Source organism: Argiope bruennichi, chromosome X2 (assembly GCF_947563725.1).
Source record: "Argiope bruennichi chromosome X2, qqArgBrue1.1, whole genome shotgun sequence".
Classification (NCBI taxonomy): Eukaryota; Metazoa; Arthropoda; class Arachnida; order Araneae; family Araneidae; genus Argiope; species Argiope bruennichi.
In genome coordinates this window covers 76,288,686-76,315,034 of record NC_079163.1, presented here as the reverse complement: position 1 = coordinate 76,315,034, position 26,349 = coordinate 76,288,686, and the positions used below count along the sequence as shown (strand labels likewise).

Sequence of the window (26,349 nt, the reverse complement as noted above, 5' to 3'; positions counted from 1 at the left end):
TATAGTTAAGTTTCCTGTTGTATTCTCTATAATTTTTTTTCTTATAACGATAGTACAATGTTTGTATTCAAAAAAATATTTTAATGCAATGAATAAGTTGAATATGAATACAACACTTTATAAAATGACATTTACATTTGAGTTTCATTGTTGCTATCATCATCTATAGCAGTGCTGGTCGTTCTACCAAATCCAGGCTGTTTCTTCTGCTTTGCTAGGTTTCGAAAAGAATACTGTGCTGAGGAAAGTGAACTTCTTCGCCTTGAATCTGCATAACAGTCTCGAATTTCAATGCTAATTCTATTAACATTAGTGCTTTCTAGTTCTCCTCTGCATAAGTGATGAATGATTCCTGCTCCAAATGCATCACCCAAAACATTTATTGAAGTCCTTACTCTGTCCCTATTTTTAAAAAAAATGAAAAAGAAAGACGGAAATTAAAGAATTTAAGCATTAGCGACTTGATAAATGGGATGCATAATGTCATGTAAATTTCGAGTGCATCAAAATTTGAGGGAGAAAACTGTATACGTATGAAAATGTAAATAGTTACAACTTAATAAAAGGAGCGAATTAGGCAGCTGGAACTACCCTGGCGTTATATTTCTTTGAGACCCTCTTGAAGTGTAACTAACACATATTGCTGTATATTTCGATTTGCCACTCATTACATTCTATAATAATATAGTTTTGAGTTAATTTTTATTTGACGAGTGTAATTACATTTTTATTATTAATAACTGATCTTTTAATTGTGATATTATGTAATTTTTAATTAATTTCTTTAAATTGACATAAGTATTATCGAAAGAACTTTTAGGATTTCGCTGTAAAATATAAAATGTAAAATAATTTTTCTTTTCAAAATTGCTTTGGATATTTTTATTAAATTATTTATTTATAAATTTTCTATTAAACGTTCAGAAAGGTAGAAAGTTCAAATGAGAATTAATACATAGCTAAATATTACAGTATTATGATATGTAAATGAAAAAAAAATAATGAATGTTATTTTTAATATTCGAACTAATGTAATTTATTTTCATTTTTTAAAATTCATTTTCCTGCATTTGCGAAAACCAGTTTTTTACAAATTATTTTATATTTTAATCTTGCAGCTTAAAGGAAAACTTTTTGAGATGAGAATTCATGTCTTTAGTGAAAATGTTCCGAATAATATTTCAAAATTGTACTTTTAAACTGAATATCGACACCAAATCAGTCTGAGTCTGAAATTTTTTTCTGATTTCATAATTCAACTAAAGTATAGAGTCAGATAACTTATTAATAGTTGAGTTAGAAGTTCCTTTCTCCAGCATTTAAACTTAAAATTCGAGATTTAAAAAACTCGGAGCAGTATTTGAATAGAACATGAATGTGACTTTAATAAAAATATACAAATTATGAAAGGCATATATATATATATATATAGAGAGAGAGAGAGTTAGATTCAACAACCTTGATTATATACACTTGTAACTAACGCAATGCTTTGAGGAATTCATAAAAATTAATGTTGTAAATAAATTCTAAATTGTTAAGAATTAGTTATAGTTTTGGAAATGACCTCATAATTCAGAATCCTAATCAGGTGATGGAGACGATGCATTAGCCGGTACCCATTCTTCTCCAACTTCAGTGCCGCATCAGTTTCTAGGACATTTACTTATACGTGACTGCTTAGTGCATAAGAGAAAGTAAGTTCTTTTTACTGAGATATTATTTGTTTATTTTCGGTCAAGTAAATTTTTACAATTAAACATTGGAATAAATGTAGAAGATAGGCTTTCCAAAACCAGTTGTAAATGACTCAAGTTGTAGAATACGATTTAGAAGAAATTAATACCATTGTAATACTAGACACGAATCGTTTCTATATTTGTTTACTGTATGTTTATTTTGATCAACTTGTTTATGACTTTGATATCAGGAATGCAGAAATGCGTATTTTTATCTGTTTATTTTGTTATACTTTCAGAATCTTATCTTATTAGTCACCCAAATTTGTGAATCGCGTTATATTTCCATGAAGAGCGATTGTTCTCTATATTCTTATTAATAATCTGATAAATATCAATCTAAGATATGTCTTTCAAAATCTCTTGTATTAAGATAGCAATACACCATACCAATGTGGTATGGTGTATTTAAATGGTTTGGGTTTTATATAGTATAATAAAATCCTTTCCCAGTGATTTTTTTAAATTTTTTTTTTTTTTTTTTTTTTTTTACATCTCGTGCATACTTAAAAATTTTATGAGTATTATAACATAAAATAATGAAGAAAATTATATTCACAATAACCAATCAACAGCAACAATCATGGAGATATCTTCAGTTGGTAATCCTACAGATGTAAGTACAAATTTAAATTCGGCATTGAATGTCGACGATGATGATGATTTGAGCATAAGTATCATTCTGAGTTTTACAATTTTGTGCATTATGTATTACATCATACGAAAAAATACATTGTGTAGGTTTAACTTATGTTATGTAGTTGTATACATTTTAAAAAGGTAAAAGAAAAATTTTCGTTGCAATTCTTCGTACTTTATTTCACCCTTTAATCTTCAATCAGATCGGAAAGTAAGCTTTTTTTTCTTCAGAATTTGATGTTATTTAATGTATGAAAAATGTTAACTAGTTCAAAATTTTTATCTTCAGTTTTCTCAACAGTTTTCTTAAGATTATTTCAACATTTATTTCATCGCAGATAAAGTTTTGAAGTTTACGGTTGTGTTATAATATCTTTTTCCAAAGTACAGGGAAAGCACACACCAAAAAAACGAAATTTTCATTCCCTGGTACCTAGAACACCAAAAATGCTTCAAAAGGGTCATAATTAAATTAACTATAAAAGATATCAATACTGAGAATTGATAGAACTAAGTTTTCAAAATGATTAAGGGCAGGTAGCATTTTCCCTCCTTTTTTTTTCTCTGCTAGCCGAAACAAAATGATAAATGGTGCCGATCTTAATCACGAGAAAAGTCATATAGTAAAAGCGAAAAATGCCTGTTCTGTTGTCAGGAGGTACTTACTGAGAATGATTGAATTTGAGATTTAAATTATTGTCTTCAGTTATATTGTTGAGGGAATATTTAATTAACTCCATTACAATATTATTATGGCATACATTTAAAAATCAGCAGATCACTTACCTTACATATATAACTTGTCCAGCTGTCAAGTCAATACCATTCATCAGAGCAATAAAAATAGCAGCCACAGCTTCATAAAGGGCCGTACCGTCCATATTTACTGTGGCTCCAACTGGTAAAAAAAATCTAGTTACTCTCTTATCTATACCATTATTTCCTTCCAAGCATCGGAAAGTTACTGGTAGTGTTGCTGCACTAGAAAAATAAACATGTTGATAAAATCATCAATATAAGCAACACAGGAAAATTAATAAATTGAGTGATTCTTCAATAAACTTGCATGGAAGCCGTGCCGAGGGCAGTTACCCAAGCTTGTAACATGCCTTTAAAAAAAGTGAATGGATTTTTATGTGTTACAGCAAAATACAAAAATTGTAGTGTTACACAGGTATGAATCGCGAGTCCAGCTACAACGGTCAGCATATATAAACCTAATTGCTCGGCAGTCTTTGCTAAGTCGTTAATAGCCATGATTTTGCCATCTATCAAGGACATAATGCCAAAAGGAGAATACCTGCAAAATAAACCATAACAATGTAATTTGTCATCATTATTAAGATTCAAATTAGAGAGCAGTATATACACATTTAGGGTTTGATACAATATAAAATATTACTACCACATAATTATAATGACGATCCTCATTATAATTTCATTTAGAATGACGAAGAAACGAACCATTGGAGCTCCGAATTCTCCTAGTTGCCCACCAATTATCCCAAACGCAATGCAGAAGACAATGAGGCCTGCAAAACAAAATCGATTGCTTTAATTATTAACAAGCATTTGAAGCCTAAAAATATTTTGTTTGAGATAATATCAATTTGATTATATAAAATATATTCCATGAAAAATCATATTACGCTAAACTTAATTCCATTGAAACCTAATGAATCTGTCTTTTGTAGTACAAGAATTTTTGTGGGCTTAACTATTATTTGTCCTGCAAAATTTCAAAATGAACAATTGTAAAATATAGTGGTCTATTACATAAATATAAAAGACAAAATGTAAGTTTAAATGAAAAATATAAGTAATAAATGGCCACAAAAATTAATAAATTTTTTAACAAATTTTGGTAAATAAAATATTTCATATGGATTAACATTTTTTTAATGACTATGTTATTAACACACAAAGATAAAATCCCTATTCATGTACGTGTACAGTATCGGAAGATATCGTGGCTGGCGAGCGAAGCCTTTTAATTATGAAGAGAAAATATTTAATGTAAAGCTCTTATATTTCAAACATATAATTGCTATAGTTAGTGGAAGGGAGAAGGGAAGAAAGCTACGTAAATGCATGACTTACCTAAAACATTAGTGCCGTCTTTGTATACTTGCTCTCTCTCGAAATATGTAATGATCTGAGAATCGTTTGCAATAGTAACCTCGCCATCAATATTTTCCATTGGCGCCACAGTAACATTCTTAGAAATTTTTCTAAACACAGTTTCAACTTGTTGAAAACAAGCTGTCAACAAATTCTCTGGGAACATATTTCTGGAAGATGAAATAATTATAATAATAAAAGAATAGATGTATATGTTAAAAAGGTACGTAATTTCTAAATAGCATCGTCATTTAATTCGGTATCTTTTAATTCGAAACTCGTGAAAAAGAAGGTAGAAAGCATTTATAAGTGTTTCAAGTAATTAAAAGGCTCACGAAGTTTATATGGAGAATGCGCAAGTGAACTGTCATAAATTTTGGTTCAACATTTCCATAAACCAAAATATTTTAATTAAACTTTTGTATAAAGTGTATAAAAGTATTTTAGTCATATATTTAGGATGGCTTTAAAAATTTCTCAAATGTACTGGAAGTAGAACATTTGTGAAATTCTTCCTGAAAATTTGTGCACATGGAGAAAGGATGTATAAAACTTTTATGAATAACGTTTTCTGAATTTGGTACAGATATAAATCGCAGTAAGTGTGACTCTTTTAATTTAGTCAATTTAAGATCTTAAGTTCTTTGCAGGAGCATTAGAGAAAAAGAGAAATTTCCATCGCCAGAGTGTGAAAATTTTTCTATATCCATAAAAGTGTTTTTTTTCTTCAGAGTTATAAAGAATGAAGTTATTCATATGACTATTATAAACTAGCATATCATCTAATATGTAACTGTACTTTTCTTCTGCTTTGCTCTGTCATCATTTTCTTCCTGAAAAATGCATACTGTATTACGTAATTAAATCGGCGCTGAGCGTATGGCATGTATAATGTAAGCATGGATGTTCATTAAATCAGTATACATAAACAGTGCAGTCAAACAAATGTCTTACCTTTTCTTGTAGAAAACACAACAGTTTACATGTTAATTATTACATACACGAATTTCCGTTTACTGTTTTAAGCAAAAGCAGAAAATCATATATAATTTAAATAAAAAGAATTTATTTTAAACGAAGAAACTCATTAATTACTTTCTAAAGCACATGAAATGAAATTAGAATGATGGTGTAGAAACGGCAGTCTTCTTCTATAGAAAATATTAAACACTTTTCTTTAAATTTCAATTGATCAATTTTCTTTTGTTTTATTAGACGTCAAATTAAATAAAATAGCTTGAGTCACTCGTGTAAATTAAAATTTTAGAGAAATAACCACAATAATTAAAAATGTTGAAAAAATTGACTTATGTTTCAGCACCTCATTGACTTATTGACTGAGCAGCATTGACTTATGTTCAGCAGTTTAGTTCTAAATAGATTTTGATAACAAAAACAATTTTCCTATAAAAATTCTAAAGTTTCTACGAAAATATGTTTTAAATTTAAAGATGTGCTGTTTAGATTCATCGCCCTCACGACATGTCTGAAATTGATTGATAACGACACTCAATGAACAGATATATCTGGACAATCTTTAAAAAAATAAGAAATAATGAAAACGAAATATTTAACAATTAAAATGTATTATTTTAAACTCCGCATTATAAATAAATAGAGTAACTGAAAATATAAGCTTTAAATTAAAAGGGGAAATTAGAGATAAAGGGGAAATTAGAGAGCAATATTTATTAGAAGCAATATTTTCCCTTAGAGGATGTAACCTTGTATTGTGTCTTATCTACTAATTCACCTCGTCCGTACATTCCAAATTCTTTTCGTTCAATAGTTTTTGAAAATATTAACAATCTTTCTCACCCTGGCATTCGAGCAACAACAAAGCTGATTACTAAACGTTATTTTTGGACAAACATGAATTCATTTATTAAAAATTCTGTTCAATCTTGTCATAATGGCCAACATTCTAAAATTCCAAAACATACAAAATGTCCTATAGGCACTTTCGCTTTGACAGATGCTCGATTTGCCCATATAAATATCGATTTCATAGGACCACTCCCAGTATCTGAAGCTTATTAATATTTTATGACAATAGTTGACCGATTTACCAGATGGCCGGAAGCTATTCCTACTTCAGATATAACTGCTGAAACAACATGTAAAGCTCTAATTCATAATTGGATATCTCTTTTCGGTTGTCCAGTAACTATAACTACAGATCAAGGTAAAAATTTTGATTCACATCTATTTAGACATTTGAATAATATTTTGGGTACAAATCGAATTCGCACAACGTCCTACCATCCCCAATCCAATGGACTTGTAGAACGTTTCCACAGGGATCTTAAGAGTTCTATTATAGCCCATTGTCAACCAAACCGGACTGAAACTATTCCCATAGTTTTACTCGGAATTCGATCTGTAATTAAACCAGACATAAATGCCACATGTGCTGAATTAGTCTTTGGTACAACCCTCAGATTGCCTTCTGACATTTTAACCTCAAAAGTAGATCTATCAATACCAACAGATACTTATGGATCAAAATTCAAAGCACTAATGCAATCTATAAATCCTATCTCTACGTCTAGACACTCGGTTAAGCCTATTTATATTAATCCATCCTTAAGTACTTGCTCTCATTAATTTTTGAGAGTGGACAGTGTTAAACCTCCTCTTTCACCTCCTTACACTGGTCCACACCTTGTAATCAGCAGGAAAGATAAAACTTTTGTATTAAAAGTTATTAATAAAAATGTCACAGTTTCCCTAGACCGTGTCAAACCTGCATATGTGTTGACAGGATCTAATGACTCGTTACCTTCTATAAATGCATCTATTCATAAAACTGAAGCTGAACTTTCTTCTAAAAATGAACAATTACCGACAAAACCAACTACCACTCGTAGTGGACGTCATGTCCATTCTCCAACGAGATTAATTACTGAGATATAAATTGTCGTGTATATATATATATATATATATATATATATATATATATATTGTAACTGTAATTTTATGTATTTCATATATTATTGCATCAATTTCTATTTTCCATTTGAAATCATTATCCTATATTATACTTATTGTATTATGTGATGTTTTTTTATGCACGTATACTATCTTGTACTATCACATTTGTCGTTCTCCTTATTCACTAGTAGGGATGACGAATATTTTACGAGCGGTTATTACGTAACTGATATCAAAAAGTCACAAATACAACTGATCAATACTTTTCAAAGAGGGGTGTGATTCAAATCCTGGATACGATCTTACTGGTGATATTTCAATTACAGGTTTTGGATCACGATAGAAAGTATCAATCGATACGATATCACTGAAATTTGCCGTAGTGGTGACTTCACTGGAAAGTAACAATCAATACGATCTGTCCAATCGAATCTCTCGAAAGAAATCTGTGATTGAATTGAAAAGTGAACGAACCGCTTATTGGAATTATCGTATCGTATCATTGAATTGCATATCACCGAAATTTTCGGAGCAGTGATTTCACCGGAAAGTGCGAAGTTACCGCTCTACTTTACAGGAGTGACCGATATTCGTATTTGATGATACACTATTCCATACAGATCATTTTTAATTGCTCGTGACATGATTGACTTTGATTACATGTATTCTGTTTACTGCTGGCGCCATCTATTGGTAGAATATAGGACTGAAGTAAACATTTTAAATAAATGACATACATTTTTAACTCACCTTTTCCAGAAAATGGTTCAATCTAATAAATAAATTAAAAAAATAGTTTTGAGAAAAAAAATAAAATTTAAGAAGTAAGCTGAAACAGATAAATTAATTCAATCACACGTTACTTAAATTAGTAAATTAAGTATTAATTACAATTAATAAATTTTATATTTAATATTAAGTAATAATTTTTAATTAATAATATGATTGAAATAACAGATATTTGGAACGCATATTTAAAAATAACAATAGCAATATTATTTGTTATTCAAAAGATCTCTACTAGGGGGATACTCATGTAGTGATCGTAGCGCCATCTTTTATAATGTCATTCTAAAGCGCAACCTATCTACTTTCCCTAATACTATCTATGTTAATACTTCGCCCGAGGAATCGCCATTTTGTGTATACGTGCACTAAGTAGCAATGTTTCGATAGTTGTTAAGCCGCGGTCCAACGATCGGAGGATCATCACAGATGTGGTCGCATAACTTTCACCCTTCCGGACCCATGACCGGAGAAATCTTCAGACGGCACGCGATCCCCTTTCGACCGCTCAAAACCCTCAGTTTCTCTGACCCCCCCCCCCCCATAGCTCAAACAAATTTTCTGGTGCTTTGATGTTTATCCATTTACTGACATTTTGCGTGAAGCTACAGGCGTACCACGGGGAAGTGTGATCCCCCAGTGGGTCAGATGTCATATTTATGACCGAATCCGTGAGGTAGCAGGTCGTTGGACCGCCCCTTTAGTGTAATAAAGACTTTATTTTTCTAATAGCGATGAAATGCTTTATACAACACTCTACATGAACATCACCACAAAAGCTTTAATTAAAATATTATTAATATAAATGAGCAGGAAAATATGCAAGAAGTAGATTGGAGTAAAGATAAACAAAATATAAGTTTAGATTATTTTATTTTAGTTCATATTTTAACAAAATAGAAATCTGTTATTTGCTATATTGAAATAGTTGAGAGAAAATATGAGGAAGCTTTGAATATTTTTAAGATATAATTTATAAGGAGAAATGAAAAAGGAAATTTTATTTTCCCACAAGAAACTGTCTGTTATGTCATTGATGAAATAAACATAATTGCGACGCTGCATCCAATAGTTAGATATAAGTATATATTTTTTTATTTGATTTGGTTTTTATGAATATAAAATAAAACAAATGTTGTAATTTTCTGTGAGCCTTAGGTATGTAAGTATATTTATTAACTTTTTGCAACGTTTTGAAAATTAAATCTGAATTTTCATTTTCAAAAACATACCATATCCTTAATTCATGTGAAGGAGGGCATTTTTCTTGCTAATGTAATTGGTTTACAATCCAAAAATTTTAATTATTGCTGTCAAATTTTTGTTTTTTTTAATTTGTTAAAATGTTATTCTGAAAATTCCCATATTGTTCCTGTGGAAAATAATTTATGAGAAATATTTTTGTTAAAATTGTGCCATATTTCCCTTACATGTTGTTCAAAATATAATTACTCTTTAACGGCAGAAATAATATCATGTTTGTGATCTCACATATTCAATTAAATGATAATATTTACTCCTTCAACTAAAATACTTTTGTATTTAAAAGAAAGATTTAGATTCATATAAAAGTTTGTATTCTCCATTTCTTATTTTTTCTACGAGTTTTTATATACAAATATTTGTACATTTTCTGATTTTAAGAGTAGCATTTTGTGTCTTAATTTAGTTCATTATGGGGGGGGGGTATTGTTGTTTTCTATGCATGCTACTTTTTCACCTTTTTGACTTTTTTGAAAATACAGTTACTTTACATTAGCTTTTTCTTCTGATCATTATTTAATCATGAATATCCTTTATTATGTACACATTTATAATTTTGCATCTAAACTAAATAAGATTTCATAATGTTGCTTGCTTTGAAAATTGCTGTCATCCTTATTATTTTTTAAAGCATAGTTATTTAGAAATGTTATTGTATATTCTTAATTTAAGTAGCTAATGAATTCGACATTTTATTTTATTGTTGAAAGACATATTTAACCTATTACATGTCAATAACATTTAATAAATGGGTTAATAATGTATAGGAGGTTTCCTCAGATTCTACAAAATGTATTTGAACAAACTAGCTATTGTTAGTAGTTGACTCTGCAGGGATGAAACCAAGGAATGATGAATGCAAGGTCTATATAGCTTAGATATGTTTAGTTATACAGTGATTTCTTTATTTTCAAATTAAAATAAATAGTCGGTATTCTGTTTCTCTATCATGAAATTAGCATTTAATTAATGAGAACTTCAAAATTAATTTCTAACTTTTTAATTTAAAATATCTTATAACTTGATAAAATCATATGCTGGGTGATTCAAAACTCCGTTAACATTTGAAAATTCACCCTATCCTTTCGAATGCCCTTCTTATGGTGATAGGATCATAAAACTGCCATAGCAGATGCTCGATTCTGAAGTACAACTTCATTAACAGAGCCTTTTTGGGTAAAGGCGTGATTTCTAGTGTACCATATTTCCTTACTCACTGCAGCTCATTATCTCATACCGCATCACTGACATTTTCCTATCCAGTGCTCTTTTTTCCACTTTTTTTTTGTTTGTTTGTTTCAATAAAACCCAATAGCATTCCAAGCATGTGTCAATTTTTACCTAAATACTATTGTTATTTCTTAAATTATTAAATTTTCATATGTTAACAAACTTTAGAATCACTTGTTGTAGCTGTCTTGGAGATTCTGTTTTACTTGCAAACTCTTTCACTTAATAAAATTGAAATTCTCTTATTTGTTTTAATGCATTTAATACAATTTTGTTTACAGTGATGAAAAAAATATGATATTTTATAAAGATATTTTTCCCTGTTGTTAAAATAAAAACTTTATGTATCATTATTTGTCAAACTGATATAATTTTGTTGTATACATACATATATATGTTAATGTACGTTTTCAGCCTCTCCTCCTTTACCTCCACCACCTACTGAAGATGATAGTTTGTATAATCAAAATTATAATCCTCCATCTCCGCCTTTTCTTCACCGAAATCATGATCCTGATTGGGTTCCAAAGAACTATCTTGAAAAGGGTAATATCTTTTTTTCAGATTATTAGTAAACATTGTTGGAAACTATCAGTGTTATTTTTAATTTATGTGATAGATTTCATTGTAAGAATTATCTGATATCATTAATTTTTAAAATTTCATAATTTGGAGGATTTTTTAAAAATATTTGTTGTTTGTTCAGCTGTAATAAAAGTGCAATTTTTTTATACTCTCAATTTTATTTTATTTATCTAGATAAATAAAATTTTTAAAAAATGTATCAGTAGCATTAATTTAAGAATCTTCGTTCAGAGACATCAGCTAAAGAAAAATATTTTTCTTTAAATTAATATCCATACCTTTTTTATATTATTTCATAATAATGCTGTAAATAGGGTATTTTCTATACTAAACATTTTTATATTTGCTTTATGTACTTTCATTAAGAGACAGTGACCTACAAATTTCAAAATCTTTAGATCTTATTGTATAATTTAGAATCCATGTTAAAAATTGATTCTCATGATTACTCTGATAACTCTTTGACTTTTTTTGTTGCTGATTTAGGTTTCTCAATTTTTATTGAAAATGAATAAGAAAATATGAACTTCATGCTTACCTAATGATGTTTACTAATAATTTTCTCGCCAAATATCATTTCCACATCTTCAAATGTAGATATTAAAGTGAAGAATTGTTGGGATGTATTATGAAAAGTTTCTTTTAATAATGTAAACTAAAAAGAAAAAATCCTGTTTCTCATTCTTGATATCAGTTTTATCTAATATTTTGTTGTCTTTTATTTTTAAATATAATTTAACATAATCTTCATTTTTGTCCTTTTTTAATATAATATTAAAAAAGTAATGTACAATCCACAACCTTTACAATAAATCTGCAATGATTGAAAATAAAATTAGAAATGTATTGTTATTAGATTAGGGCTTAGACCTTATAGTTATTTTATGTGTTAAACAGAATAAATGATAACAAACCTCATAATAGATAACTTTTTTTTCTTTTGTGTTGATATGAAAGGATTTTTTATTTTCGCGAAAACAAAGAACACTCAACAATAGCATGACTAAAAATAGAATAAATTTCAAAATTTTCAATATGAGTATCGTATGCTTTTCAGAAACGAGTCGTTTTTCACATATGTGAACAATGAAACATATTATCGGAAACTAGACTCTTGAAAATCGAATCATGAATATTAGAAAGTATATTTATGATTGATATGACCAAGGTATATATTTCAAAATGTGCTGAGTGGGACTTACTCATAATAAAACTAAATTTCCTAGCTTTTCCTATTTGGAATATTAAAGGAAGAAAGACCAGATTAATTTTCATTTATTGAAACTTTATTATTCAGCAAAAAATATCAACGATATTCTGTACGACTGAACTTGTGGAATTCGAGCTAGTGTTTTGAGTGAATATCCGGACATAATTTTCATAAAATATACAAGTGCTTATCATGGAAAGTATATACAACAAAAATCTATATTACGATTTAAGATCCTGTAGATATAATTACTAAATATCAGTCTGATTTTTTTACCACATAAACACATCTATGAATTTCTTTGTTTGTAGTTTATTTGAACCAACTCTGCTGATACTTTTGATGATAACAATGTCAAGTACAAGCTGAGAACGATCTTTTAATCTATGGAAGATACTTAATTTGTTGTAAATCTCACATTATACGTACAACAACAAAAAATAAAAAAGCATTGTGATTTAGTTTTTATGAACTGACTTCAATGAAATCATAAATACTTTCGCACCGATAAAAACGAGGAAGCGGAATTTATAATATTTCTGAAGTTTAAAGCCTTCAGAATTTTCAGAAGTAATATCTCCCTTTTTATATGTAAGATAATTTTTACTAAAATATTAGAAAAGTGCAATTTTATGTATTATAGACAAGTTACCAATTCATATTTGAATCAGATCTTTCATATTTTGTATAATTTCATACTTTTTTTTTATTTCATGCAATGCATTTTAATTTTGTGACAGGGTACTAGATATATTATTAAAAGTTATTAATTGTAAATTTTAATCGATAAATTTAAGATTATGCTTGAATTAATTCTATATAATATTGTAAATATTAACGTAATTACTAAAGCTTTTGAATGGTTTTATAACAAAGGATTTATTTCAATATTCAGAGTTTCCATATAAAGGTAAAAAGGTAATATAAGTTTTTCATTATTACTTTCATGTATATTCCTTTTCAATGTATTAAGAGATCTGTATGAAAAGATATTAAGAGATCTTTGGGAACGCTATGTATTTTTTTAAAATATGATATAAAAAGAAATCCTTTTAATTTGTATTTTTCTTATGCATTAAAACTTCTTCTCTAACAATTATTTGATTTTTTTATTTGGGGCTTATTTGAATTATCAGAATTCGAATGGATTAAATTCTCTGTTAATTTTAGCATTAAACTTCGGAAATAATTTTATAAAATTTGTTTCACATGCAGTTAAAAAAAAATTTCATGATATATTTTATTTTCAAGGGCTGCCCATATATAACGATCATTGTGAAGTTATTTGTTTAGATAATGTTAATTACAAAATATTTTATATATTATTATTTAGTTGCACTATTTTTTATATTATTATGTAGTTGCACTTTCAATCTTAACACTCCTCAATTTAAAGAATCAGAAAAAGAATGAGGGTAGTGTTTCAAATATATATATATATATATGAATAAATATATATATATGTAATATTATTTTATGTGAGCAGAATGCAGTTGTGACCAGCAGTGAAGAGACTTTTTATCTTTTTAACTTCTTTTTAATCCATCGGGAAAGCATAATTATTTACAAGCAGAAACGCGGACAAGACGTCCGCCACAGCGCAGTACAAAAGCCAGAGTGGGGAAAAAAAGGGGCCGAAATAAATTATCCCTCGCCTTATATAACCTTAGATTTTGATAGGGAAAATATTTCTTCACAGTGCCAATATATTAATAAGATTCTCATAGGGATTTCTGATGCATGTCAATCACATGTAAGGGAAACACAGGGATCTTTTAAGAAAGAATGTGCTTACTGGACATTTTTACCCCTTCACGCCGAGCGTGTGAAGATATCGGCGTTTAGCTGACTAAGCAATTTTATGAAGCTTCTCTTGAATTAATTAAGTAGAGAAAGTGGAATTGGATCTCGAAATAAGAGAATATTTTTAGAATGAAGTTACTATGAGCTAAATTAAGATAAAATCTTGGAAATTAATTAAATTGAAATTGAGAGTTTAAAATATCATTACATTTTCCCCCCACTGCATGACGTGAAAGTATGTCGGGCCCTTGACACACAGCCTTATCTTACAGTGGTGGTCAAGTAAGAAAAATTAAAATTTAAAAGCATATTATAACTGATACCAAAGTTTCCCTTACCTTCACATTATATAAACATTAATTCAGAAATCCCATTCATCATTTTACATTAGAAGTATAAAAAGAATTATATTTGTGAAAATAGTATATAAAAATCTTAATAATCATCAGTAATAACAAAAATTAAATGTTATAGTGTACAAATGTATTCTTGTTATTATTCTGCATTTCACTTAATTTGATGAAAATAATATGACAGTCTTGCTTATATTATTCTTAAATTCTAGAAAGTCTGACTCAACAAAATTATTAATTTAGAAATAAAGTATTAAATATAATTTCAATCTTGTTATGATTTCACCCAATTGAAATATCAGTATAGTTATGATTTTAAGTTAAGTATTTTAGCAGGAAATAAAAACACAAGATTCAAAACTTCAGGTAAAACTTGGATATGAAATTAATACTTGCAAAATTGAAATATTTCATATTAAACACTGGGAACTGAAACTATAAATATAAGATTCAAAAATATATAATGAAAATCTTGAAAATGAGAATACTTGTAAAATTGAATGGTTTCATATAAAACTTTTGAAAATGCAAATAAATGTAAGATTCATATATTTCAAATAAATCATTTGGAAATGACAATAATAATAATTGCAAAATTCAAAAATATAAAATGAAAAACTTGAAACTGAAAATAAATGTGAAATTCAAAGAGTTCAAACAAAACACTTGTGAATGAATGTAACAAAAACACAAGACTCAAAATACTCTTATAGTATTTGGAAAAGATAAAAAAAAATATGTAATATAAAAAATATTTGTATTTTGTAAAAAACAAGTATTTGGACACAGTGATAACAGACAGCAGCTCAATAACTGTCAGAGGTGCAAATATTTCCCCTGAGGTATTCACTACATTTGTCTAATCATCATGTGCCATTAATTATTAAGTATATAAGAATCTTGGTATGTTATTTTTTTCCTTCACAAGGTTTGTATGCACAATTTTTAAAAATCTTTCAGTTAGATAAATTTAATTAAATTGGGGAAATCATTTTTTCTTAATTATTAATAGCAAGCATATAAATTTCAAATTCAACAAATTATAATATTATGAATAAATTTTAAATAATAAATATGAAAAAATTAAAAAACTCAATATTTTAAACTAAAACTCATGATATTTTGAATAATAATATAAAAAGATTATTTGCAATTGTATTATAATAGAAAAATGCAATTTAAAATCAAATCAAAAATACAGTATATAAATTTTGAATTTCATTCGTTGAGTCAGTTTATGGATGATTTTTTTTTCTTTAAACACTGATCACTTTTTGAAAAATAATCATTTTTTTTAATTAATTACAAAATGCAATTTTGAGCACTGGAACTGGAGACTGAAGACTACGGCAGGTGACTATTATTTTGGCAATGGCGTAAAACACGTGATGTTTTGAAAATCTGGTTGATTCAATTTAGCACTGGAAACCACTGGCGAGTAAAGCAGGCGATTATTATTGTGATGATGATGTAATAAGGAAATGATGTTGATATTGGAATTATTCAGCACAGGTAAGGAGCCAGAAAATTTTTACGATGACAAGGAGCCCCAACTCCTTGAGGATATAAGGAGCACTCACATGACGATATGGAGCACAAACACAAGCAGTGTCGGATGAAGTCACAGGTTGTGGAAGGCATAGGATTCAACGGGAACTTGACCGGATCCCGGACTACGGTTTGCGTGAAACGATATGGCCGGCGGCAGCCGAAGGAGACGGCGGTGAAAACATCGCAGCTGGGCGAACCTGGACCGAAGTCATCTTTGGAGCACGGCGAGCGCATTGCAATGTTGAAATCTGGCAAGCGAATTAAATTTTAATTCTTTTAGTTCATTTCATAATTTTTCACAGGAAACTATCCTTGTCGACTTTTTAATATGTAACACTTTTCGAATCCTGTCGGCTTTTTAATATGTAATATTTTATGTGAGCAGAATGCAGTTGTGACCAGCAGTGAAGAGACTTTTTATCTTTTTAACTTCTTTTTAATCCATCGGGAAAGCATAATTATTTACAAGCAGAAACGCGGACAAGATGTCCGCCACAGCGCAGTACAAAAGCCAGAGTGGGGAAAAAAAGGGGCCGAAATAAATTATCCCTCGCCTTATATAACCTTAGATTTTGATAGGGAAAATATTTCTTCACAGTGCCAATATATTAATAAGATTCTCATAGGGATTTCTGATGCATGTCAATCACATGTAAGGGAAACACAGGGATCTTTTAAGAAAGAATGTGCTTACTGGACATTTTTACCCCTTCACGCCGAGCGTGTGAAGATATCGGCGTTTAGCTGACTAAGCAATTTTATGAAGCTTCTCTTGAATTAATTAAGTAGAGAAAGTGGAATTGGATCACGAAATAAGAGAATATTTTTAGAATGAAGTTACTATGAGCTAAATTAAGATAAAATCTTGGAAATTAATTGAATTGAAATTGAGAGTTTAAAATATCATTACATATATATATATATATATATATATATATATATATATATATGAAATTTATTAAAGTGATTAAATGATTTGCTAGAAAATAAATACCCTGTAAAACGAATCTAAAATGTTATTGTTTTTTGCATGCAATCTTGCGTAAAATCTTGCCAAATCTATCCTATTCTTTTATTTTGATAAATGTGTTTTACTTATTTTGTATAATTCTTTTAATTCTACATGTCAGTGATGAGCACATTACAGCCCACAAAACAAATATGTAATACTTCGAATATTTAAAACTAATAGTATAATAATTTAAAAAATCTCATCTTGATTTGGGCCAGATTATGAGGAACTTTTAGAAATGCTTCATGCATCGCAACAGTGTTAAAGAATTTTTTTTAAACCCTACTTTTATTTTGTCCTTATTAGGTTTTATGACAAATTATATTGACTTAAAAAATTAATACATTTTTTAATTTATTATTAATTTTTTTTTTTTGGTGGAGGACACGCCTAAAAAAGCAATCCTGCTCTCTGCTTTGATATTTGTCTTTTGAAGTAGCTTGCACAAGATCTGTTGTGCATGCATTTAAAGTACTAGGGCACCTTTTGTAGATTTTAATTCGACTAAAAACTATATTAAGTGAAAATCTAGTCGGAAACTGCAATGTTTTTTTTTGTTTTTTTTTTTAAATCGTGTACATGCTTTTAATTGCAAAAGAGAAATCTACTGTGATGAGTATTTCATATTTATATAAATAAAATATGTGGCTCAAGCTACAATGAATTCTTTTCAAAAGGTGTTCTTTGTTTATTCTTAAAATGATTGTAGTTTCAAATTTCTAGATGCGATTAAGATTTCTATACTTGAGAAATTTTATTATTAATCAACTCAAAATGCCGATCGTTTTTACTATTTATTGGTGTTTATGTATTTATTTATTTTTTCAGTTGTGGCTATTTATGATTATGCAGCTGATAAAGAAGATGAGCTTTCTTTCTCTGAGAATGCAATTATTTATGTTCTGAAGAAAAATGATGATGGATGGTATAAAGGTGTAATGAATGGAATAACAGGTCTTTTTCCTGGAAACTATGTTGAACCATGCTTATAAAAATATTGATATAATGGAGTGTTTTATAAATGATGAAATTGGAGAAATTTCTGATACCAAAGGAACATTTGCATATATTTGAAAAAGAAATTTTGAGTTTATGAAAAATTATATATTATTCTACATATTCAATATATAGTAATTTTTCATATTATTCAAAGAATAAGACATAAAATAATTCACATTATTTTCATTTGCAGATTTATGAATAAATCATTCATAAACTTCCCCACATCACCAAGTTTGGATATTTAAGCTGTCTAAAATAATTTGAAAATTTTCATATAGGTTGACTTTAATATACTGTATAATCTTTCAGATTGGCACTTTTCTTGATAATATAAAAAAATAGATAATTCTGAGATTACTTGAAAAGTAATATCTTGATTAATTGTGATTGTAAATTTATGTAATGTTCAAAACATTGTCTTTTCAAAAAGACACTTTTCCATGTATGAGGCTTATCAGAGGAAGAGTTTTTTGAAACTCAACTTCATTTCACTTCTCTAATATCTCTTGAACGATTAAGAATTCGTGTCATATTTCAATATGTCATTTTCCTGTTTTACCAAAGTTTTTAGTTTTTTCCATTCAATTAATTGGTTTTCAATTTATATAAAACGAATGCATATGAATATTTTACAAAAAGTCATGTTTGTAGTATTAAATACTTCACAATGGATATTGTTTCACTCAGTCGCTCTTTACTAGATTATCTTGTTGGCTCAATGAAAGGTATTTTTAATATTTTATGCAAGATTTAATTATGACTGTAATTTATATGTGTGAAAATTTTAAGATTAATTGTTGTACCGCCTTATTCTTTAAAATTGTATTTGTTATCTCAAAGTTAGCTGCAGATTTTCAAAATTACGTTTTTAGAAAATATTTAATATTGATTTTTTTTTATGATTATGTTAATACAAGGTTTTTGAATTTTTAGAAATAACCTGTAAGTTTCAAGAAATTCTTGTTTTAAAATTTGACTAATTTTAGATTTTTTTAAAAATATATTTTAATATCTTAGTTTAAAATAGGATAGTCTTTTAGGGAATGTGAGAGAGAAGGATCTCATATGTTATATTGTGCATTATTATTTTTTTAATCAAAAAGAATATAGCTTTTAATATACTGATGCGCTTTTTCAATCTAAAAATTTGCTAGTAATTGAAATTAATTTTATGTCTTGAAAAGAAAGTGGTCTTGCTTCCTTTCAGTTTAACTAATCCATTTTTTTGTTGTTCTTGCATAGTGTATGGTTATATTTCTTTTGCATGTCTGTGTTCATTGCCGAAGTATTGTAAATTTAAAAATGGTTTTGTATGTATTTTGAATTTTTCTGGTTTTTAACTTGCTTTATTCTAAGATTATTGAATGATATTCAGATTATTATGGAACCATGATTATTATATTTTCTGCTGCTTTATATGTGGAACTACTACTTCATTATAGCAAAATACTTATGGGTTTTTTAGAATTGTGCCTCATGGTAAACAATATGAAAAAAAAAAACAGGATTTCCAATAAAAGAAACCAAAATAATACTGATTGATTTTAAGGATAAGATCAGGTGTCATTTGAAGCCACATTAAAAGCAGATTTAAAGTTTTTGTTACGAACATTTCCTTCTGTGATGCTCCCTTTTTTATATTTGTAATTTTAAGAGCACAAATTGTGTATTCAAAAATAATAAGTTTAATTTGAGAACTGCTTTAGTATGCACTATGAATCTGGCAACTCTAACAATCAAATGGAGTATTTTCTCTAGCAAATTTCCAGCTTATGTTTTTTGTTTAACTGTGCACCTACTACATGAATTTTAAGAGAATTGAAAATTAAAACTAATTAGAAAAACATTATTTATCCAAAAATTAAAATATGAATTTAATTTCGAGGCAATTTCATTACTATGCCAAAAATTTAAGAACATACATTTCGTGAGGCATCCATTGTGGAAATAAATTAATAAGAAACGATATCAACATTTTAAAATTTCAGTAATATCCTCATCCTAGTAAAGAGTGATTGGTTCAGTTTTTGAAAATAAACCATTTCTGTGGTAAGAAATCTGTTTCTGAAAAGAGAAATTCAAACTTTTTCTTGATATCTCGAGGACTTTTCATTAGTTTGATAAACATTTAACAACAGAAATTTCATGTGCATGTATTGTGGATATAAATTAAGAACAAGCTGTATCTGTATATTTCCACTTTAATCATGATATCATCGTCCTAATCGAAAATGATTGGTGCAGTATTTGAGGACAACAATCCATTTCTTTAGTGAAAAACAGGTTTCTCAAAACAGAAATTCGCACCTTTTCTTGATATCTCGAGGACATTTTATTAGAGGGTCAAACATTTAACCACATATATTTCGTGTGGCATCTATTATGTATATAGATTAAGAAAAAGCGATATCTGCACCTGTCCATTTCAATGATATCATAATCGAAGGTGAAAACGATTGATTCAGTTTTTGAGAAGAAGAAGCCGTTTCTCTGGACAGAAACAAATTTCGCAAAGTAGATATTCGAACTTCTTGATATCTCGAGTAGATTTTATTAGTATGCCAAATATTTCGTGTGTCATCTATTGTGGATATATATTAAGAAAAAGCCATATCTGCGCCTTTGCATTTCAGTGATATCATCATCCAAGTTGAAAATAATTGGCTGAGTTTTTGCTTGAATAGAAAGCGGTTCTCTTGTAAGGAACAGGTTTCGCAAAGCAGAAATTTGAACTTTTCTTGATATCTCGAGGTCATTTTATTAGTATGCCAAACATTTAACAACATACATTTCGTGTGGCATCTATTGTGGATGTAATTTAAGAAAAGGCGATATCTGCAGCTGTCCATTTCAATGATACCATAATCCAAGGTGAAAACGATTGGTTCAGTTTTTGAGAAGAAGAAGCCGTTTTTCTGGCCAGAAACAAATTTCGCAAAGTAGATATTTGAACTTTTTCTTGATATCTGGAGGACATTTTATTAGTATGCCAAATATTTCGTGTGTCATCTATTGTGGATATATATTAAGAAAACGCCATTTCTGCGCCTTTGCATTTCAGTGATATCATCATCGAAAATGAAAATAATTGGCTCAGTTTTTGATTGAATAGAAGGCGGTTCTCTTGTAAGGAACAGGTTTCGCAAAGCAGAAATTTGAACTTTTCTTGATATCTAGAGATCATTTTATTAGTATGCCAAACATTTACCAACATACAATTCGTGTGGCATCTATTGTGGATGTAATTTAAGAAAAGGCGATATCTGCACCTGTCCATTTAAGTGATATCATCATCCAAGTTGAAAATAATTGGCTCAGTTTTTGCTTGAATAGAAGGCAGTTCTCTTGTAAGGAACAGGTTTCGCAAAGCAGAAATTTGAACTTTTCTTGATATCTCGAGGTCATTTTATTAGTATGCCAAACATTTAACAACATACATTTCGTGTGGCATCTATTGTGGATGTAAATTAAGAAAAAGCATCTGCACCTGTCCATTTCAATGATATCGTTAGACAAGTTGAAAATGATTGGTTCTAAATTTGAGGAGTAGAGGCCGTTTCTCTAATAAAGAACAAGTTTCGAAAATCAGAAATTCGATCTTTTTCTGGATATCTCGAGGACATTTTATTAGTGGTGATTCGAAGTGAGAAGTAGACTGTACTTTTGCTTGAACTTCTTTATTTACACTATATACACTCCTTTTGCGGTGAGTAGATCATATAATACATGGCTGATTGCGGTATTGCATTGCGGTGCGCTTTGTTAAGCCTAACAAACTGAAGTTTTCAGCTTCTGAGGGGGCTGAGGAGCCGATGCGGGTCAACGTTCTAATGCACCCCTTAAAGACTCGACCGGAAGGGCGAGTAAAGGGGTTGCCGTAATTTTAACATTGCCAAGTTTGGCGTTAAGCGACATTCGCGTGAACAATTAGTATGCCAAATATTTCGTGTGTCATCTATTGTGAATATATATGAAGAAAAAGCTATATCTACGCCTTTGCATTTCAGTGATATCATCATCCAAGTTGAAAATAATTGGCTCAGTTTTTGCTTGAATAGAAGGCAGTTCTCTTGTAAGGAACAAGTTTCGCAAAGGAGAAATTCGCACTTTTTCTTGATATCTCGAGGACATTTTATTAGTGCGCCAAACATTTAACAACATATATTTCGTGTGGCATCTATTGTGTATATAGATTAAGAAAAGGCATCTGCACCTGTCCATTTCAATGATATCATAATCCAAGGTGAACACGATTGATTCAGTTTTTGAGAAGAAGAAGCCGTTTCTCTGGACAGAAACAAATTTCGCAAGGTAGATATTCGAACTTTTTCTTGATATCTCGAGGACATTTTATTAGTATGCCAAATATTTCGTGGGTCATCTATTATGGATATATATTAAGAAAAAGACATATCTGCGCCTTTGCATTTCAGTGATATCATCATCGAAGTTGAAAATAATTGGCTCAGTTTTTGATTGAATAGAAGGCGGTTCTCTTGTAAGGAACAGGTTTCACAAAGCAGAAATTTGAACTTTTCTTGATATCTAGAGGTCATTTTATTAGTATGCCAAACATTTAACAACATACATTTCGTGTGGCATCTATTGTGGATGTAAATTAAGAAAAAGCATCTGCACCTGTCCATTTCAATGATATCGTCAGACAAGTTGAAAATGATTGGTTCTAAATTTGAGGAGTAGAGGCCGTTTCTCTAATAAAGAACAAGTTTCGAAAATCAGAAATTCGATCTTTTTCTGGATATCTCGAGGACATTTTATTAGTGGTGATTCGAAGTGAGCAGTGAACTGTACTTTTGCTTAAACTTCTTTATTTACACTATATACACTCCTTTTGTGGTGAGTAGATCATATAATACATGGCTGATTGCGGTATTGCATTGCGGTGCGCTTTGTTAAGCCTAACAAACTGAAGTTTACAGCTTCTGAGGGGGCTGAGGAGCCGATGCGGGTCAACGTTCTAATGCACCCCTTAAAGACTCGACCGGAAGGGCGTGTAAAGGGGTTGCCGTACTTTTAACATTGCCAAGTTTGGCGTTAAGCGACATTCGCGTGAACAATTAGTATGCCAAATATTTCGTGTGTCATCTATTGTGAATATATATGAAGAAAAAGCTATATCTACGCCTTTGCATTTCAGTGATATCATCATCCAAGTTGAAAATAATTGGCTCAGTTTTTGCTTGAATAGAAGGCAGTTTTGTAAGGAACAAGTTTCGCAAAGCAGAAATTCGCATTTTTTCTTGATATCACGAGGACATTTTATTAGTGCGCCAAATATTTAACAATATATATTTCGTGTGGCATCTATTGTGTATATAGATTAAGAAAAGGCATCTGCACCTGTCCATTTCAATGATATCATAATCCAAGGTGAAAACGATTGATTCAGTTTTTGAGAAGAAGAAGCCGTTTCTCTGGACAGAAACAAATTTCGCAAAGTATATATTCGAACTTTCTCTTGATATCTCGAGGACATTTTATTAGTATGCCAAATATTTCGTGTGTCATCTATTGTGGATATATATTAAGAAAAAGCCATATCTGCGCGTTTGCATTTCCGTGATATCATTATCCAAGATGAAAATAATTGGTTCAAGTTTTGTTTGAAGGCGGTTCTCTTGTAAGGAACAGTTTTGCAAAGCAGAAATTTGAACTTTTCTTGATATCTCGATGTCATTTTATTAGTATGCCCAACATTTAACAACATATATTTCGTGTGGCATCAATTGTGGACGTAAATTAAGAAAAAGCGATATCTGCACCTGTCCATTTAAGTGATATCGTCATCCAAGTTGAAAAGTATTGGTTTTAAATTTGAAAAGATTAGGCCGTTTCTCTAATAAAGAACAAGTTTCGAAAATCAGAAATTCAGTCTTCTTGATATCTCGAGGACATTTTATTAGTATGCCAAATATTTCGTGTGTCATCTATTGTGGATATATATTAAGAAAAAGCCATATCTACGCCTCTGCATTTCAGTGATATCATCATCCACGTTGAAAATAATTGGCTCAGTTTTTGCTTGAATAGAAGACAGTTCTCTTGTAAGGAACAAGTCTCGCAAAGCAGAAATTCGCATTTTTTCTTGATATCTCGAGGACATTTTATTAGTGCGCCAATCATTTAACAACATATATTTCGTGTGACATCTATTGTGTATATAGATTAAGAAAAAGCATCTGCACCTGTCCATTTCAATGATATCATAAACCAAGGTGAAAACGATTGATTCAGTTTTTGAGAAGAAGAAGCCGTTTCTCTGTACAGAAACAAATTTCGCAAGGTAGATATTCGAACTTTTTCTTCATATCTCGAGGACATTTTATTAGTATGCCAAATATTTCGTGTGTCATCTATTGTGGATATATATTACGAAAAAGCAAAATCTGCTCCTTTGCATCTCAGCCACTTTTATAATTAGGAACAGGTTTCGCAAAGCAGAAATTCGAACATTTTCTTGATATCTCGAGGACATTTTATTAGTATGGCAAACAGTTAACAACATGTATATTGTGTGGCATCTATTGTGGATCTAAATTAAGAAAAAGCAATATCTGCAGCTTTCTATTTCAGTGATATCCTCATAATAGTGAAATATGATTGGTTCAGTTTTTGAGTAGTAGAAGCCATTTTTCTGGTGAGAAACTGGCCTCCCAAAACAGTAATTCGAACTTTGTGTTGGTATCTCTCAACAAAATAAAAGCTGAAATTACCTTCAATTTAACATAAAATAATAAGCAGATTGTTGAAATGCTTTTTTTGTTACATTAATTTTGAAACTGTAAGTCGAATAATTTCTGAAAATATTTTTAGACATCTATCATAAAATGTTTATCTGGATTTAAATTTTAATAGATTTGTTTAATTTTTAATAGATTTAAGAAAAGTTCAAAAATGCGGTTTGTTCATTGAATTTTAATCATCTCAAATTTAGTAATTGTAGATGAAAATCAAATTAATGTAGAATATTTTTTAAATTAAGATGTAGAATAATTTTAATTATGAGGAATTCGATTAATATTAATACTTTTTTTTATAAATGTTTATCTGATTAAGAAATATCTTATTCATATTCAGTATGTGAAATATGTTTGTGTTTTTTATATATGGTTCCCATAATTACAATTGTCTGTGGGCTGTTTTTTTTTCCTCCGCAAGAAAATTTGCAAAACTATTTTTTAATAGTTTAATTTAGCAAAAATTGTTTTTAAAGGATGCAGCTTGAATCTTTTTATTTCAAACTCCTATTATTATTTGTATCGTATTCGTATTATAATATTACGATATCGAATAATAATCGAGTTTAATATTTGTAATAATCGTAATATTATTTGTGTAACTTTTTTCTATTTAATTTTGAAGAAAATATTTTGCTGTCATCTAAAAAGGGTTTGAAACATATGTATTATTATTGTAATTTCGCAGCTATATGTTGACCGTGCTATTTGTTATAAATATACCTATATTTCTCTGAGGATATGAAATATGTGTAATGTTAGTCTATGCTTACTGTATAATTGAAAATTCAAATAAAAAAGTAGTCTTGCCTATTGTTTGTTTCATGATTTTTAGGGTATTTTGTCTGAAACTTAAATATAGTTTATTTTTATAATGACTAATGTTTCCACGTTTTTTCCTAAAGCAAGCTTAAAAAAAATAATATAATTGAAAGTACAAAAGCATTTTATATGAACATTACTGGTAGATTTCGTGTATAGAAATATTTTTAATTCTTTGTTTTTAAATCGTTAAAAATTATGAAATATGATGTAGAGTTTCTGAAAATAAGCTTTGGTAGAACTATAAATAAATTTTGCTGTATGAAGCCGTATGCTGTAATACTGGAATTTATAATTTTATTCTAAAAGTCTCTAATGATTGTTATGAAATCCTAAGCATTGAATTGTTTATAAAAGTTTTTAACAGACTTTTCATTGTTTTGTCTTATACAGTTAATTAGATGTGCAAATAACTGTTTTGTGTTATACGTGTTGAATGTTTTGATGGCTCATTGGATTATCAGTTAAAGTAACAGATGTGTTTCATGGCAAAAAAGTTATAATAATACACTTGATTCAAAATCAAAATGGCAGGAGGTTA

General features: G+C 29.2%; 2 protein-coding genes across 8 annotated transcripts; one reads left to right on the top strand and one right to left on the bottom strand.

Annotated features, from left to right (window-relative positions):
• Positions 1-131: 131 nt before the first annotated feature.
• On the bottom strand, positions 132-5,983 carry LOC129959804 (excitatory amino acid transporter 2-like). Its single transcript, XM_056072696.1, has 7 exons — positions 5,979-5,983; positions 4,479-4,669; positions 3,784-3,910; positions 3,445-3,678; positions 3,165-3,359; positions 2,305-2,421; positions 132-402 (listed from the first exon to the last, which is right to left on the bottom strand). The coding sequence occupies exons 1-7, from the start codon at positions 5,981-5,983 to the stop codon at positions 132-134; spliced, it is 1,140 nt and encodes a 379-aa protein (XP_055928671.1).
• A 2,528-nt stretch (positions 5,984-8,511) lies between these two features.
• LOC129959960 (abl interactor 1-like) lies at positions 8,512-25,791 on the top strand. 7 transcript variants are annotated; one of them, XR_008783492.1, is made up of 3 exons: positions 8,521-9,290; positions 11,127-11,258; positions 16,171-16,461. XR_008783492.1 is itself a non-coding variant. In XM_056072888.1 (3 exons), exons 1-3 carry the CDS (start codon positions 9,039-9,041, stop codon positions 16,280-16,282), a joined length of 279 nt encoding a protein of 92 aa, XP_055928863.1. In that variant the 5' UTR covers positions 8,525-9,038; the 3' UTR covers positions 16,283-16,461. The 7 variants fall into 7 exon arrangements, 2 of the variants coding, with proteins under 2 accessions (XP_055928863.1, XP_055928865.1); XR_008783489.1 differs by having other exon boundaries at positions 8,523-9,301; XM_056072888.1 differs by having other exon boundaries at positions 8,525-9,078; positions 16,176-16,461.
• The last annotated feature ends 558 nt before the right edge of the window (positions 25,792-26,349 follow it).

Excerpts from the sequence above, each read along its gene's own strand:
- LOC129959804 (XM_056072696.1), bottom strand. Across the intron at positions 3,679-3,783 it reads ATCGTCATTATAATTATGTG|GTATTCTCCTTTTGGCATTA; the intron begins GTAGTAATATTT and ends TTTATTTTGCAG. Across the intron at positions 2,422-3,164 it reads GGACAAGTTATATATGTAAG|AATGATACTTATGCTCAAAT; the intron begins GTAAGTGATCTG and ends TGTAAAACTCAG.
- LOC129959960 (XM_056072888.1), top strand. The coding sequence starts at position 9,039 with ATGCAAGAAGTAGATTGGAGTAAAGATAAACAAAATATAA. Across the intron at positions 9,079-11,126 it reads TAAAGATAAACAAAATATAA|CCTCTCCTCCTTTACCTCCA; the intron begins GTTTAGATTATT and ends GTACGTTTTCAG. Across the intron at positions 11,259-16,175 it reads AAAGAACTATCTTGAAAAGG|GTAAGGAGCCAGAAAATTTT; the intron begins GTAATATCTTTT and ends TATTCAGCACAG.